The sequence below is a fragment of the Osmerus mordax genome, chromosome 10 (assembly GCF_038355195.1).
Source record: "Osmerus mordax isolate fOsmMor3 chromosome 10, fOsmMor3.pri, whole genome shotgun sequence".
NCBI lineage: Eukaryota > Metazoa > Chordata > Actinopteri > Osmeriformes > Osmeridae > Osmerus > Osmerus mordax.
Genome location: NC_090059.1, coordinates 1,949,873 through 1,968,493, shown reverse-complemented (window position 1 = coordinate 1,968,493; position 18,621 = coordinate 1,949,873). Strand labels below are relative to the sequence as shown.

At 44.0% G+C, this 18,621-nt stretch overlaps 1 protein-coding gene across 1 annotated transcript; it reads left to right on the top strand.

Annotated features, from left to right (window-relative positions):
- The first annotated feature begins 835 nt into the window (after positions 1-835).
- si:dkey-21e13.3 (uncharacterized protein LOC100150043 homolog) lies at positions 836-4,166 on the top strand. The gene is made up of 5 exons (XM_067245102.1): positions 836-845; positions 1,071-1,175; positions 3,229-3,351; positions 3,431-3,556; positions 3,694-4,166. The coding sequence occupies exons 1-5, from the start codon at positions 836-838 to the stop codon at positions 4,164-4,166; spliced, it is 837 nt and encodes a 278-aa protein (XP_067101203.1).
- Positions 4,167-18,621: the final 14,455 nt, after the last annotated feature.

The window sequence follows — 18,621 nt, the reverse complement described above, 5'->3', positions numbered from 1 at the left end:
TTCCTATAGGTGAGTGGAAACAAGACAGCACTCAGACTCCACAGCCTGAGAATCCATGAGACAGCAAGCTCCCTGGAGGCCAGCTACAGAAACACTCACTGGAAGAATGGAATAGTTGTGACAACTTGTTTTGTTTTTGTTTACTGTGATGCTTATTATTAAATTTTTGAATAGTGAAAGCTGTAGTAGTAGAAGAGAAAAAAACAAATGAAAATTAACAGTGTTATCTAAAGCATCACAAATACAGTACTGGTTGAATCGGTTCTTGTTCAATTGAACATGCTGCTGACCAGCTGCTTAGGTACTACAAACCATACACAGCAGTCTACATCACAAGCTATCCATTTTGCTTGTATTTTGGTCATAACAACTTGTCATAACACTTTCCTATTTCAAATAATTTGTATATATGGCAGATGATGTGCCACATTCTAGTAAACTTAGTAGTGATTATTGTAAAGCTCTGGGCCTGGCTGTGAAAAGGAGCCTAGTTGAAAACGATGGGGCAGGCACAAATGCAGGCACAGACAGTGTATGAAAGAAAAAAGCAGAAAAAAGGGTTTATTGTAAATGTCCAAGCAAGCGAACATATGTAAAGCAGAGTGACCAGAATGGTGCTAGGCCGGGTCCAGGGTCTGGTCAGCAGGGGTGGGAGGCAGGCAGGCAGGCAGGCAGGCAGGCAGGCAGGCAGGCAGGCAGGCAGGCAGGCAGGCAGGCAGGGGTGAAGTACAGCGATCCTGGAGGCACAGGAAAACGGTGAGTCGTGAAGTGAACGACCAAGGGTGAGAGACTACCACTGTAGCTGAACCGGGGTAGATATACTGTCCGTGATGAGATGATAGAAGGTAGGTGTGTCTACTGAGCAGGTGGAGTAGAAGATGTGGCCTGGAACCACCGGAGCAGGGCAGGAACATAACAAGTAGCTTGCCTGATAATCTACATTTAAATTAGAGAAGATGTACTAAATGCTAACAAATGTACAGCCGTTCTATGGTGTGTTCATATCATGTAGGATATGTGTGGTATTTCTTTTCTTGTTCTGTCTACTCAAATTTCTTTTCCACTTGTAGACTCTCTCAACCGTGCTTTAGATGCCATCAGAGTCAGCACAGAACTCATAGAGGAGGAACTCAGACCCCATCTGGATGTGCTGCTCACCATCGTACAAGAGAGGAGTGAGCCACACAAACACACACCAGCAGAGCGGTGGTGTTTTGTCATGTCAGTGAACTGAGAAGGGTAGGGGATGGATAGAGGACGGGAGAGAGGAGGGAGGGGAGGTAGGTGAGAGAGGGGAAGGAGGGAGGGCATGTAGGAGATAGAGGGGGCTAGTAAGGGATAGAGAGAGAAAGAGACAGATTGGAGGGAGGAGGGCTGGTATGTGGGAGAAAGAGAATGGAAGGGTGTTAGGTGGGAGAGAGAGAGAGAGAGAGAGAGAGAGAGAGAGAGAGAGAGAGAGAGAGAGAGAGAGAGAGAGAGAGAGAGAGAGAGAGAGAGAGAGAGAGAGAGAGAGAGAGAGAGAGAGAGAGAGAGAAAGGGGAGGGAGGGCTGGTAGGTGGGAGAGAGGAGGGAGGGCTGGTGAGAGAGAGAGGGAGAGAGAGGAGGGAGGGAGGGCTGGTAAGTGGGAGAGAGAGAGAGAGAGAGAGAGGAGGGAGGGCTGGTAAGTGAGAGAGGGAGAGAGAGGAGGGAGGGCTGGTAGGTGGGAGAGAGAGAGAGAGAGAGAGAGGGCTGACCTCTGAGGATAAACACTGACACACGCTAAGCCGTATTTGTCTCAGAGTAAAGAAGAGAGGGAGGGTGACAGGTGGAGGGGCTTGCAAGGCTGTTGATTATGTACTTAAAGGTTTTTTTTCCGATTGCTTACATGCGTTGGTCAAAACTGAAGCCAAAAACATTTTCACACAGGCTGCAGGCTGCAGGTGGGCCAAACAGTTCATCTCTCCTCCAAAACTCACTCAAACCGCCGACACACTTTATACATGTCTCAAAATAAGCTTGTTTGACCATAACACTGGAAACAATTCTCACTCAGAAGCATACATTGTCACTCATAACACACTGACTTAAAACACCCCAACAACAGGGAGCATTACAAAAATGATGGACTTTTATCTTTGAAGTTCGAATGATTTTTCACATAAATCAGTTTTTCATCATAGAACAAAAAACAACAACTTTTCACTCTGACTACAAAAGTCAATACAACAATGAATCAGAAAAGCAGCAATTTGCTTCAGTATCCTTTATGTTTTACATATGTTTACTCTATAGATAGTACAAATATATATACATATAGTACGTACTATATATATACATATATAGACGTACACTAGAAATACACAAATATGAACTAAAAACACCAAACCAAATTGTTAATGATAATGCAATTGCAATAATAAGTACAAAAAACTGCATGTATCATGTAATTACTCTGTACAGTACTGTTAGGGTTCTAGTTCCCTCTCTCCTGTATTTGACCATAATTGTGGCCCTTATCTCATCAAAGACCACCGCCCTTGGTCTCCCTCTCCCTCGTCCTCCAGGCATTCTCTCCTTGCCTCTCTTCTTTTCCCACCAGCCTGTCTTCCTTCATCCAAGTTACTAAACTGTAAATCATTCCAAAGCTGTCCCATTTTGTCTGTTTGGTTATGAGACAAAAAACAGCTGAAATCAGATGTGTTTGAAATTAATACAGTAAATATTCTGATAAGACTTTCAATCTGGTTACCGCAGAAATACACAACATTTGCCATACCTGGGTTTTGAATGTGTTTTTAACTGTTTTGGAAACAGTGTGTTATTGGAAAAATGTGGTGGAGTATGAATGAGAAAAGAGTTCATGGATTTTGCAGATGAATGGTCATTGAATGCATTTTTTGTGAAAACATTATTAAAAAAAGATATTATTCACTTCTGTTTTGCTGACTGAAGAGTTGACAATCTGACTTCAGTTTTGACCAATGCATGTAAGCAATATAAAAAAATGAATACAGTGTGCACACATAGCCTACTTCTATTCATAAATAAACTTTTTGTTTATATATTTTCTGAGAAAAAAATATATTTATATATTTTCTGAGAAAAGTGCAACTTTTGTGTATCAGGAAGCTTTCTCATATATGTAATTATTACATTTTGTCATGTATTTCTGTCTGAAATATGGCAGTCTGAATATATGAATGACAAGTATTTGCATTGTGTGTGACTCGTGATTCCTTGTCTGTCCAGAGAGGGGCACTCCTGAGCAGGTGGTGATAAGTGGGATCCTGCCTGTGCTGGCCCACATCTTTCAGAGCAAAGGTCCTCTCACCCTCATCTCTGCAAGACTCGTGGCTGAACTTGCTCGAGAACGTGAGTCACACAGAGCAAAAAGATGTATGAAGAACATACACTCTCAAGGGAATACAGTTTTGATGAGTGTGAGTTTCAGCTCTAGTGAGGAAGCGGTTTGGGGAGGCAGGGTTGGTGTCAGCGCTGCTGTGTGTGTTGAGCTGTGGGGATGAGGAAGTTCTTCTCTACGCTGGATTGGCCATAGCGCGCATGAGCTACGAAAGCCGTGAGTCCAGGTCTCCTCACTGCTAAGACACACATATACAAACCTTCCTAGCAGTGTGATGGGTACATCATCATGGCATAGCAGCTCTGAAGATTTTTCTCTGTTTCACTCAACTTATTTTCCTGGTATGTTCTCAGACGCTCACCAGGAGCAGCTACTGAGACAGGGGGTGATGCCCCGCCTGGCAGGGGTCCTGCTCCGCTGCCACGGCAACACGGACCTGGAACAGGTGTGTCTGCTGGCCCTCTGTAACCTTGGCGACGTCGGGGAGGGCGAGGAGGCGGGGCTGGTCTGGGAGAGAGGCGTGTCCCTGCGTCCCGGGGAGTCCCTGTTCCGAGGTGTGTCTCCTCACTCCTGCAGCTTCAGCTCCACCGTTGTCATGGTGAAGTTGTCCCAGTGGGCGTCCGACCAGTTTGCGGTCAGCATCGAGGTTCTCCAGCGCTGCTCCTCTTCCTTCTGGAACGTTCACAGAAAGAAGCACTCAGTCCGCCGCTTCCCACTCACCAACCTGAGCTCCTGCCCCAAGTTATACAAGGTCATCAAGTACTCCGTCCAGAACGTGCCCAAGAGCAGGAGCCTGAAGACTCGTGTGTTTCACACTTTTCTCTGACAGAGACTACTGGTTGTCAATGGACTGCAAAAGACTCTGGGATGATAGTTAATGAACTACAAACAGGACAACTGTAGGACACCGTGATCTGGGGGTACTGTGGTCCGAAAAACTTTCTGAAATGACGTCACAATAACTATGAAACTTATTCAACATTTGTGACAGACTGCTTTATTTATACCTGTATCACAACATAAAACTTATATTTGTGCTGTACTTTCTTTTTGGTTTTGCCAATTAAAAATTGCTTATAAAAACAACTGATTAATTCTTGTCTCTGATATTTTAGAGATAGTTTAAGACCTCCCCCTTAAGATTGTGTGTGTGTGTGGAAATGTGTGATATCCATTAAAGACCGCCTTTCCTGGCATCAGTCCAACATATACATTTTCATGAGGAAGAACAGTTATATACAATACTAATACCAGGACTGAAAGATACATTCAGTAAAGTTGCTGTGAACCAAACATATCCCTCCTTCTCTCCATGAGGGGGCTCTATCTCACTGTCCAGAACAGGAAATGGCCTTGTGGGAACTGAGCTTGTCTGTACTAACTGAGCGTTGAGTTACTGCAAATCTATGCCCTGCTGAGTCGTACTCTGTAGGTATGTGTGGATCTGCATTTACACGCAGTGTTTATATATATGTTTATTTATTTATTTGTGTGAATGTATAGTTTATAGACTGATAAAGTGTCCCCCAACCCTTACAAAAAATAAGTATATTAAAGTATACTATAAGTATACTAGAATATGGATAGTACACTTTTAGTTTACTTTTGATATACTTTTAAGAAGTATGCTTTGAAAAGAGTTCACTTTGGATATACTTTTAAGAAGTATAATTAGAAAATAGTTCACTTTTGATATACTTTTAAGTATGCTTTGAAAAGAGTTCACTTTTGATATACTTTTCAGAAGTATACTTAGAAAATGGTATACATTTCTTCTGGAGTAGGATGTACGTTTTCTATTATTATACAGCAAAAACAATATGCATTGTCAATGCAGTCAGAATACTTTTAAAGTACATTACAGGTTAAATGTTTTAGATCCATCTTGTATATTGTAATTATTCATGTCTAGGAAAATCTATTATGCATTGCACATTGAATCTTTTTTGGTACTGAAGCTGTAACCTTAATTACTGCCAAAACATTTTGAAGCCCTATAGGGCCTACTCTTATACTAATAATTATCAATTTGAAAATTAATGGAAAAAAATGAAAAAGCTACTTGAGAAAGAAGCAGAGAGAAGGGTTGCATTATGCATTTGAAGGTTATACTGTCAAACTGACTGAAGAACGAAATAAGGTGAAAAAACGAAGATAGCTTGGTTCATTGGCTGGTCAATTCCCATGATGCAAGGCGGTAAATAGTGTTAAAATTTGATGACGAGTTTGCCGTTTGTTCGAAATACAAATGTAACTTCATGAATTTCGTTTTTTAAATGTGTCTGATTAGAATATAGTGTTTTGTTGTGTGGTAATTGTCATTGTTGTGCGGTTTACCATTGTAACCATGAGTTAAATGACTGTTACGTTTGATCAGAAAAGCTGGATTTTTGCGATGTGGGTGCAGTCACAGTAATAACCTTCTTTCAGCTGATAATCTGCAGTGTCACTTGGCGAGGGCCACCGATCTTGTCAAGTGACACAAAATCGGCGGCGTTAACGGGGCCTCTAAACAGTTAAAAGCATGTTTACTAGTGATGGGCATTCCGGCTCTTTTTCGTGAGCCGGCTCGTATGGCTCAGCTCACTAAAAAGAGACGGCTCTTTTGGCTCCCGAACGGCTCTTAAAAAAACACATGTTTTAACTATGAATTTGACTATGATAGGTGTGAAAACAATTTGAATTAAATTATTAAATGAAATCATACTCGACCTTAACCACATATCTTTAAAAATGCATTGATTTGTCATGGCTCTCCTCCGAGTTTTGACTACTCTCTGACTGTGTGTGAGTTGGCTCGGCCCTCCCTCATGCAGGATTGACAGGAACAGAATGTGAGGATGATCGTGTGCGCCTTTAAGCCTACAAGTATTTTTTTGTTGTTCTTTGAATTAGTCAATTATTTTAAATACAATTAAAATTCATTATTTCATAATCATTTAGTTTTTATAGGCTGTATTAATCTATTAAAAATAGGGTCGGCTCTTCAGATATGCGAGCCAGCTCCCGACGTTCACCTTCAAGAGCCGGCTCTTAGAACCGGATAGTTCGCGAACGACCCATCACTAATGTTTACCATGTTGACCACAGAGCAGGGATTCAAGAAGAGGGGCTGATGTCGAAACAGCTGGAGAGGATGGCTCAGGACAGACGAGGGTGGAAACAATTCATCAATGGCCTATGTTCTGAGAGGAATACAAAGGCCTAACTAACTAACTAAACTAAACATTTAAATATAGCCTATTAGTAAATCATAATAAATGTGCATTTATAAAGTTCACTTCTTGAAGTACTTACATTAATTGAAAGTGCACTTGAAAGTATTCCAAAGTATACTTTGAGGTATTTTAGGAAGTATACTTCATGAACTGAAAGTGTATACCTTGGAATACTCTACAGTAACATGTGTAGTGTACACATGTTACTGTAGAGTATTCCAAGGTATACTTTGAAGTACTTTAGGAAGTATACTTCATGAACTGAAAGTGCACTACACATGTTACTTTAGAGTATTCCAAAGTATACTTTGAAGTACTTTAGGAAGTATACTTCATGAACTGAAAGTGCACTACACAGGCTACTTTACAGTATTCAAAAGTAAACCTCAAATACACTATAAGTAAGTAAGACTTTATTTATATAGCACTTTTCATACAAGAATTGCAGCTCAAAGTGCTTTACATAAAATCAACAAAAACAATAATACAAGTGTTGATCTAAAACGTTTAACAAACCAAACTAGCCGCACTCTATCTGCAGTCTCTCGAATCCATCTTAGATCCGAGCTGCCACTTGCAGTTTCTAATACACAAACATGACAAGGGGGTAGACAGGACGAGACTAGAAAGTTACAGCATAACATGAGGAGAGAGGAGGAGAGAAAAAGGCAACACCCAGACAATGCTCCTAGAGGAGTACAGTGTGGGAGCAAGATAATCTCGCTTCAGCGCTCTCCAGGGGAGTTGTTTTCCAGTGACGGCCTTGGCCAAGGCCTGTGCTGGTTACAGGGCCGAAAGTGGATAAGATTGGGGTAGTTGTTTTGACGAGTAGCCGCAACTCAATTTTCACGTCCACCCTTCAGGAAGGTCTCCATGTCCTCCATCTTCCTTTGCAGAGCCGCAAACTTATTCCTGTTGTAATCAATGCTGCGTTGTAAGTTCACAGTCTGAGCTCCAACCACTCTGCCCACCGCATCAATCATATTGGGCAGCCTAACGGGGCTTTTGATGGCTGCAGCCGTTTCCTTAATTTTCCGATATACAAAGCCAGCGCCTATTCCAAACAGCAGAAAGCCTGTAATCATGGTTCCGAATATGAAGATGTTTTCAACGTCCTCCACGGAAAGCGCCGCTAGACACACGACACGCCAATTCTCCCACGCGTCCATCGTGTAGCCAGCTGCGAACGTCCCGTCCGGACAGTTGGGTTCCCCCGAACCAGAGCTTCTCTTCGAGAAGATGGTGTCAATAGCATTGAGAGACCAGCTAATTAATTCCATGCTTCTAGTTTCGGAGAGTGATGATGAGAGAGTATCTTGAGACAAGACAAGACACAAGACACAGCCAAGCAGGGAAGGTCAGGGAGGGGAGAATAAAATGCGACCGCCTTCGTCGAGAGCCAAACAAAAAGTGTACTTTAAAGTGTGCTAAATGACCTAAAAAGTGGGCCAATTCGCTTTACTTAGTACACAAATAGTATATAAATAAGTACACTGCTAGTATACTTTAAGTGCCATGATAATAGTATACTTTTTATACTTAAGTATACTTACAACTTAAACTTTAAGTATACTTCTTTTTCGTAAGGGAAGTCTCTGCCATTCTTGGTTTTCCATTGGGCAAATTGGGCACCTAGAACCTGATACTTTTTTTTGTACCTCTCTGTTGAGGTTCCAAGCAAGCTGAAACAATACCATGGTGATTTTAAAACACTGCAGACTACTGATAGGTCACAGAAAATCTCAACATGGGACATACTGCAGAAACTCACAATTTTTAAAAAGCCATGCTACTATAATAGTGGCATATAATAATAGCAATACTTTTTATTCACTGGACTTCTTGATTAAATGTTAGCCTGCAAAATATTGTTGTCAGTTGAGGTGTAGATGTCCCTGTGGTTGCTGATGAAAAGATCCAGTGCGTAGTCTGTGTTGTTCAAGACGACGTCAGGGCAGTTTCTTGCAGACATCGCTATATGACGAGGGGGGTTCCTCAACAGTCTACTACCGTATTCTTTGTAAATAAAGCCTCGGTTTATACCGCAATTTTACATTTTTCTTGTGGTGGTGCGGCTTATATTTCAAAGCGGCTTATAGCACATTTTATAACAAAACAACAGTAGAAACACTTTTTTTGTGAATGCTATTTAAAAACCCGTTAAGGAGTAGCGTCGCACATATGTGATCATTCGAATGCGGGTCTCACAGTGTAACGTCGCATATATGCGATTTTGAACTTTCCAATTGAATATTTTTCGATGGACAAAAACTATGCCACAAACACCTTAGTATGGCTTGAAAATGTACTAATGAGAAGGCTAACAAGTAACACTAGCATGGTAGTAGCATTGCTACGAGTATTATGCTAGCTAACTTAGGCCGGAAGCTAACTAAACCTAGCTAGCTACCGTTTCGGAAAAATAACTTACACTTTGGGGGCCATCGGAAATATTTAGGACTCAGGCGTCTAAAGGTAAATATTAGTTAATTCCCGGGCAATAGAAAACATACATTACGAACTTACTTTCATTTTCGCAGTGTGTTACACAATGGCATGCTGTAAGATCGCCTTTACTTGTGCATTGCTTGGTATCATTGTTCCTGTATCAAGTGCGGCATATATTCCAGTGCGGTTTATACTCAGATTTACAAACACAAAGCTCCCATTCTGGTGGGGTACGGTTTATAAACAGAGGCTTATTTTCCGAAAAATACTGTATCTACAGTGGAAAACGACCATAGTGAGTCGAGTCAAGCTAAGACATGCTGAGGTGTTCAGCTCTGGATAAGAACCCCGTGTTGTCTGCCCTGATGGAGAAGCTTAAGAACTCTGGACTCCAGATGGCTCTGAGCCAACAGAAGCTCCAGTAGAGACTCCGGAAGAGAGAGAGTTTACAATATCCGTTCCCTGTACAAAACTATGGCAGCCCAGTCAGGTCCACCCCACAAGTGGCCCCCACCCCCAACTCTCAGGTTATTCCTCCTCCCATCCCAGAACCCATAGCTCATAATGACCACAGTCCAGAAGAGCCCAAACGCACGACATTGTATTACTAATGGACTCAAATGGCAAGTTCATTCAAGAACAGACACAATTCCCTAGACAGGTGGCAAAGATCTGGAACCCAAACACCCACAGAGCCCTAGAGCTTTTGACTGGCTGAGCTCAGATCCCCCAGCAGCATTATCATCCACACCCACACCAAATTAACTGAGGGCACAACAGGAAGTAGCAGACTCCCTCAGGAGAGAGAAGGCCTTCACCACTTTCCCCAACATTTCCACCCCAACACCATCCACAAATGAACACCACTATCTCCAGAGACTGTGCTGGAGATAGTGGTGGCCTATAGCGGGACAAGTTATCCCTTAACCTACTTCTCAGCGTGAGAAATACAAGGTGTGACGTTAGAGCGTGTGAACTGGTTGAAAAGCGTGTGTCTCACGTCACGGTGAATGCGTAAGACTTGAGAGGCCTGTAGCAAGCTGTAACCACAGACCTATATAACTAGATCAAGCTACGGAGGTCTTTAAAGATGGCATCTCCGTTAATTTCTATGGAAAGTGCTCAGTGAGGCAAGTGATAGCGAAACGGACCGCGCCATCTCTCCACTTCCGCCTTGTCCAGTCTTATGCAGAACAGTGGCTCCGATTGCGTGCACACTGATGGCAGTGTTCAGACAGGCATTATGAGTAGATAACAGATGCATGGAATAGCACCACTGTAAGGACTTCAGTATGGGGACTATTTATTACATTTACATTTATGCATTTAGCAGACGCTTTTATCCAAAGCGACTTCCAAGAGAGAGCTTTACAAAAGAGCATAGGTCACTGATCATAACAACAAGATAGCCCCAAACATTGCGAGCAGCCAAAACATGAAGCATACATTGTGGAAAACCAAATAAGTGCCAAAGGGAAGAACCATAAGAGCATGCAGTTAAAAAAGTTACAATTGAACAACATGAAATTCCCCACAAGAGTAGAAGAGTGTACCTGTAGAAAAAACAATCAACAGTAAAATATTTCACAGCGAGAACAAGAATTTGAAACCGTTACAACTAACCAACAAGAGCAACAAGTCTCTCAATACGAGTCATTGTGATCCTGGAGGAAACTAACATCAGGTCCAGCCAAGCATTGCTAAGTGCCGTTGTCTTGAATCTGATACGGGCCGTGATGGGAAGCCAGTGGAGGGAGCTGAGGAGCGGGGTAACATGGGAGTGTCTAGGTAGATTGAAGACCAAACGGGCCGCTGCGTTCTGAATCCTCTGGAGAGAGCGGGTTGCGCATGCTGGGAGACCGGCGAGCAGCGAGTTGCAGTAGTCCAACTTTGAGAGGACAAGTGCTTGGACTAGCAGCTGGGTGGAATGCTCAGACAGGTATCTCCTGATCTTCCGGATGTTGTAGAGGGTGAATCTACACGACCGGGAAACCGCAGCAATGTGGGCTGTGAAGGAGAGCTCGTCATCCATGGTCACCCCGAGGTTCCTGGCAGAGGATGAAGGGGTCACCGTCGCTGATCCCAGGGTGATTGAGAGATCGTGGGAGATGGAGGGTTTGGCCGGGATAATGAGGAGTTCTGTTTTGGCGAGGTTCAGCTGGAGGTGGCGCTCGGTCATCCAGGCGGAGATGTCTGTGAAGCAGGCCTCGATCCTAGCTGAGATCCCCAGATCAGTCGGGGGGAACGACAGGTACAGCTGCGTGTCATCAGCATAGCAGTGGTAGGAGAAGCCATGGGAGGTGATGATTGGTCCAAGCGAGGTGGTGTAGAAGGAGAAGAGGAGGGGTCCAAGGACGGAGCCCTGTGGGACACCAGTGGAGAGCTGGCGGGGGCCTGACACTTTGCCTCCCCAGGAGACCTGGTAGGATCTTCCCGACAGGTAGGATGAGATCCACTGAAGTGCAGTGCCAGTGATGCCCATCTCAGAATGTCTGGCCAGCAGGATTTGATGGTGCATTTAGTAGTACACCACTTATGTTCCAATTTTATAGTGGACTTTTTGAGAGTACAGGTTTCCTCTGAATACCATGGAGCCAATTTATTATACTGTATTTTCTTAGGTTTGAGAGGGGCAACAGAGTCTAGTGATATCTGAAAAACCAAATTCAGATCCCGAGTTTTATCATTTAATGATTTATTTGGAACGTTAAGTGCTTTTAGTGCAGCGGGTAGAATACTATCCAGTTCCATATCTGTGCTTGGGGATATATAATGGCTAGTAGACATTTTCTGACTGCCTCTAAGGCTCTGTCAGAGGTCCATTTTGAAGGTAACCAGGCAATGGTCTGATAATATAGGATTGTGGGGGTAGACAATGACGTCAGTAATCTCAATTCTCTCTCTCTTGCAAGGGAACCAAAAAGAGGACATTTTTGCCATTATTTGATGCAGAGCGAAGCTGCCAGACAGAGAAAATTTCTGTGTCCATGGGGACTGTGGTGGGATATTGATTATTGGGAAAGGTGGCAACTGGAGAAGTGTACACGTGGTCAGAGGTTTTGGGCCTAAGCTGGCGGACTGAGGCCTGCGCAGTTAGAATTATACTCTGAACAGGATCAAACCAGAATAGAGAGGATATCTGATGGGGAAATAGGTTGGTAAACTTAAGATGGGAAACACGTGTGTTTTGGAGAAGAATGGGATGTTATTATATAATAAAGGGATCTCTAGACTCATCAACTGGGTGCTCATGGCTTGAAAGAGGAGGGGGTTTGAAGGGATGCATCTGGTGTGGTGGAACTATAGCTGTATTTACTCCCAAGGGGTCGAAGTCACGCATCCGGAGGAACGCGGTACTCCTTCACATCTCTCCCAGTTCGTCTAATCGGGGCCTTTTTAAAGAAAACATAATCAAGGTTTATTCATAACACCTGGTTGCTTAATTGGGTCGTTTCGGTGTCCTTGGGCCTACCTCCCAGGAGAGGGTGCCCACGGACCCAGTATTCCACCTGACCCCTCACACAACATGTAACATCAAATTAAGACCTCTGTATGTTTGCTGTCCTCTGGCACTGACACCACTCTTTTACCTAGCCCTGTCTGGGCTAACTCGAGCTCCTTAGAAGCCGTAGGGGTCAGATTGGTCTGTCCTGCCAGAACATTTATTATGAAGTCAATGGGCCTCATTCTTGAACATTTTCTGAAGTTTCTTCTGAAATGTTTCTTACGGGCTTCGGAAAAACAACGTAAGAAAAAGACATCCGCCAAATTCATGAACGCTTGAAAATGTGTTCCTACGCAGCAGAAGTTTTCTGAGCTGTGCTCCCCCGAAAGAGTTCTTAAGTTGAAAGCGCGTCCTCGTGCTCCTGAATTTGCATACATACACGCCTCGACAGCTCCTTATAAGGGCACGCAACAGCAGTGACGTGTGCAGTCAGAATCGACTAAATTAGGAAAGCAACAGGAACGCAAGTTATGTCCAAGCGAAAAGCAATTGTGCCATATTGTATGCCTAGGGTGCACACTTGTCCCTTTAAATAGGTTGAGTGATCAGTGATAATTGGATGGCCTGGTTGAATTTATATGATGTTCAAGTCCAAGTGCAATTTAAAGGTTTTATTTGTCACATACAACATCATACCAGTAAGATGAGCAGTGGAATTGTTCTCCACTGGATCTAACAGTGTACACACTAAGCAAGGTAAATTATTATAATTATTTTAATCCGAGGATGTCTGTAGAGTTGATGTGAACGCAATCACCAACAATTTCTCACAAATTCATTAACACTTCTAACACAGAGTTTTCTTAACCCTTGTGTTATCTTCGGGTCATGCTGACCCATCAGTCATTGTGACCCACCGTCGTATTGCGACAACTTTACAGCATACAAAAACAAAGTGAAGCATTTTCTTTTAACCGTTGGGCTGTCTCAGACCCCCCACATTGCGAAAGTTAAAAGAAAATTATTTTTATTTGTTTTTGAATTGGGTAAAATTGGGTACACACAATGATGATTCGTTATGAACCTTTGGGTCATGTGACCCGAAGGCAGCACAAGGGTTAAATGCGATTCCCCTTGTGGTTTTTTAAGGAATCGCATTTGAGACAACTCTGGCAATTTATGACTGCTATTTCGAGTTTGGAAAGTCTTCTGAAGTTCAGACAAATCCCAGATGAGAAAACTTTCATGAATGCCAAATGTTTTCCTAAACCCAATTCAGAAGAAATTCCTTCTTAAATTCTTCTTAACTGCGTTCGGTCCAATGTTCTTGACCGGAACAGACCGGGCAGAGCTACAAAACCGTCCTTTTCCTCTCTTCATTTCTGATTTAGACTGCCTACAAAAGGAGACAAACAAGATAGCATTTACAAGAATAATGGAACTCTCATTTTTATTCATAACAGAAATTTAATTGTTACCCACTGGATGGCCATATTGTCTAAAGTTTGCTATCTTCAGTCTTACCTCTTTAAAGACTTTAACTCTGGAAGTCATGGTGGGGGTGGTGGGGGTCTGGCAGGTAGTAGTAGAGTTGGGGAGGATGCTGGGTTGTAGTGATGAAGGAAGGCTTGAAGGAGTATTGGCTGCCCTAGTTATAGCAGTCAATAAAGCCTGAGCCATTGTCTCCACCATTTTCTGTTATTTAAAATATGGTACAAATTCCCATTCAAAATGTTGTTATGAAGAGATATGGAATCATTATCTTTTCAGTGTAATCTAACTCTAAAAACGTTAAAGATCCATTAAAGTGGAATTGAAAACAGATTTTAAGTGCACCACACCACAGAAGAATGTGTTATTAACTACCCATCCAAATTCGAATGAAAAAACACACAGACAAGTATGTTAAATTAGGCTTTGAAATTGTGAGAAAATCAGCACTCTTCTTTGCTTGAGACTGGGGGGGGCGTGTCGCCTGAAGGAGCTGAAGCTCCGCCCCTCGCTGCCTACCTACGATCCAGATAATGGACACTTCGTCAAGCCGAACAAAACAGTATAAAATTTGAATTTATTTGTTCAATGAGTGAAACATACAGATGCATATAAATGAAATGTTCCCGAGCTGTAACACAGGAGTAAAAATGGACACCAGAGACAGCAGACAGTGAGCTCTCCAACTACTTCTAGCACATTAGCTACCATTTCACCAAAATGACACAGAGTAGCCTAATATCAAGTTAGCGGTTTGCACTAACTCATAGCAGAGATACCTCTGGAAAAGTTATTTAGTATAATTATAACAAGCACACAGAACTGAGTGATGAACTGCTGGTGGTGGTGGATGATCCAGGTGCGACCGGAGGAGGAACGGCCGGGAGGGCGATGCTCGGTACGGCTCCGCGCTGCAAGAGAAGCCGTGTGTCCCTAAACCCCGTCTGTCTCTGGTCCATGTTAAAACTATCCGCCGTGAAATGGTCACTGCAGGCGGCTGTTGGAGTTTATCCAAAGCTCTCCATCAGCGTGGCTCTTCACAATTATCAATCCACCTATTTTTCCTTTCCTCATCAATAGGGAAATTAAATAGCTTTGCAGCGCAGCTGAAGTTCTTGCATCCAGGGAAGATGCAGTTGCGGGTGGAGGGAGACATCCTGAAGCTAGCTAGCTGATGTAGGCTACAATAACAGTATAGCAGGAGGAACCATTCAGTGATCTGACATAGATGGGTCAAAATGACGTAGATAGGTAATTTTTGGGAACCGGCCATTAAAACCTGATCTGAAACCGTAAGAGAAACTGTTTAACGGTCTTACTTCACATTTCAGTGCGACAAACTTTTCGCGCTTTGCACATGCTTTCAGGAACTCATTTCACACGTATATAATGTACTGAGAAGCAAATCATGGAATTTGCTTTACAGGATCTTTAACATGCATCTACCTATTCAAAACGACTTAACTCACCTTTTCAGCACTTCTAAGTTAACAGATTTGGAAGTCATCCAATCTATACTTCCTAAATTTCTAGTCAGAGGTGTTGACATTTTCAAATTTAGGCAACTTGTAAGGTGCTAAGCAAGTTAAAGGCTCTCTGTCATTTAAGCGAGCGATCTAAACAAGCATGTCTGCAAATGTTACCAAGCTAACAGCCTGACTATAGCATTAGGATACATAGGCTACAACTAATGTTAGCCAGACCTCAAACGACTAAGCTATATACAAGGTTTATTGAAATGTATTTAAAGCAATTCCAATGTGTCCCTTAGAGCATCCCTTACAACCGGTCCCCCATTATATTATTCTCTTCTATATGATTCCATGCAGCATTCCATGATAACTAACTTTATTTGTAACCTTCAACGATGAACAGTTGAATATGCGAAGTGTACTACCTAGCTCCTTTGTTAATGTTTGGTACAGCTAACAGTATATAGTTAATAAACAAGAACCAAAGTAGAGATAGTAAGGTAATGTTTTTATGAGCAGTTACAATCACTTCTCTTAGCAAAGTTACACATTTTATTAGCTAGCTGGCTTGCTATCTCACTTAAGCAAGTAAGGCAATTTCAAGCGATTTTTACTTACTGTCGAAGACACACCATCAGCAGGCGATCCTTCTTGTCCAGCCATAGCTTCTAGAATCTGATAGTGCCTTAACGGCGTGAAATCCCTGAATGCGCTGGCCTACAACCATCAATGCAGAGGATAACACTGCCACCTACCGGATGTCACTGTCGGGAGGGGGGACTTATGTGCGTGGATCAATAGCTATTTGTGTGTGGATCACAAAAGAGCAAAAATAATGTCTCAAAATTACATCTTTGGAAGAAGAAGGATTGAACGTGTGTATTGATCGATCCACAAATGCGGATTCAACACTTCACACACGGAATTGTAGATTTATAAGTGACAGACCATGAGAAATGCACACACTGTCATGGTGTGAGGTAGGGTAGGACCCAAATGCAAGGGAGTTGCGAGGCATTGCGTGAACAGAGGGTTTATTGTCAAAAACGGGAAACTCCTAGGGTACTCACACGGACAGGTAGTAAGGACAAGACAAAGACTGGACACAAAACAGAAACCTAAATACACAGAACCAAACGACACACAGGTGGACACAATGATGCTAACGAGAACGAGATACAGGTGAAGACAATGACAGGGAAACAGTAGGACAGGGCAAAACCAAAAACAACAGGGGGGCACGGCTGTGGCCGTGACAGTACCCCCCTCTCAAGGGATGTCACCGGACGTCCCATAAGGCAGGGCAGGGGGTTGGAGCAGGTCCGGGGGACGACCCGGAGGCAGGGCAGAGGGCCGGCGCAGGTCCGGAGGCCGGAGCAGGTCCGGGGAACCACCCGGGGGCAGGACAGGCACAGGGGACAGGAGGCGCCTGGTAGCGCGGACGAGGGGGCGCATGGGAGCACGGGTACGGGGGCGCATGGGAGCGCAGGCACGGTGGCAGGCTGCGGCCAGGAGTCCTCGGGCGGAGGAGGCAGTGGCCGGGGCACAGGGCAGGAACGAGGCTGGGGTACAGGGCAGGACCGAGGCTGGGGCACAGGACAAGAACGAGGCTCGGGCACAGGGCAGGACCGAGGCTGGGGCACAGGGCAGGACCGAGGCTGGGGCACAGGGCAGGACCAAGGCTGGGGTACAGGGCAAGAACGAGGGTGGGGTACAGGGCAGGACTGAGGCTGGGGCACAGGGCAAGAACGAGGCTGGGGCACAGGGCAGGACCGATGCTGGGGCACAGGGCAGGACCGAGGCTGGGGCACAGGGCAGGACCGAGGCTGGGGCACAGGGCAAGAACGAGGCTGGGGTACAGGGCAGGACCGAGGCTGGGGTACAGGGCAGGACCGAGGCCGGGTACCGGCGGCAGGCAGCCGAGACTCCCCGGCAGGAACAGCCTCGGCGGTCTGGGTGCTGGGCGGCACAACCTTGTTCGTCCGGGCGCAGGGCGGCACAACCTCAGGATGAGGCAGGGGCCCAGGGCAGGACCGAGGCTGGAGTCGGGGTTCAGGCTGGGGCTGGAGCCGGGGTAGGAACCAGGACTTGGGGTGGGCCCTCCGCTGCAGGCTTCGGGGTCCACCAGCAGCAAGTCGGGTCCCTAGGAAAGGGTTCAGGGAACTCTCTGCTGGGTCCATCTTTGGTTTGGTAGGACCCAAACGCACGAGAGATGCGAGGCATGGTAGAACAAAGGGTTTAATTCTCAAAACGGGGAACAGATAGGGTACTCACAGGCACAGGTAGTAGTAGGACAAGACAAAGACTGGACACAAAACAGAAACCGAAATACACAGAACCAAACGACACACAGGTGGACACAATGACGCTAACGAGACACAGGTGAAGACAATGACAGGGAAACACTAGGGCAGGGCTAAACTAAAAACAAGGGGGGCACGGCTGTGGCCGTGACAAACTTGCTAACCTTTCACTGTACATCACACACGTTCCTAGCTAGCGTGTGATACGTTTGTTGTGGTGCTTATCGTTGCTGTGCTAGAGAGGATGTTTATTTTACTTGCAGTGTGATAATTGTACACTTTATTTCCCTATTTGTTAAGTGATTAATAACCTATTGATTAATGTCAGATCATAGTAGATATAACAGCTGTGATATTAATGTACCTTTTTTGGGTTTATTTTCAGAAACTTCATTCATTCATTGATCCAATGTACAGTTTGTGACTGCCTGTAGTGCACTATCTTACTACCAAGTAAAACCTTAAACTCCACTTGGTGACTCGTGCTCTCTGACAGGAGCCCTGAAGCGGCTAATGCACAACGTCCAGCATTCACAGGGTTAAAAACCCAACAATTACTTTATGCTTTCAGTGTATACATTTTGTAAGTTTCTTTGGATAAATGCATACAGTGTCCAGATTATTTTGTCTCAATTTCCATCTATCTCAGCATCTGGAATTTCTTCATCACTTTGTGAAAAGACTTGCTCTACAGATTAAAAGTAAAAATTATTATTAGCAACATGTCTCTTATTTTCAATCTATCAAAGACATCTATGAAACTGTTATAGGCAGGAAGTTTGTGCACATGAGCTGTGTGTGTGAAAAAATATGTTAAAGATCCTGTGAAGTGGACCTGGAAACTAGTTTTAAGTTTGCCACACCACAGAATAATGTGTTATTAACTACCCATACAAATTCGCAT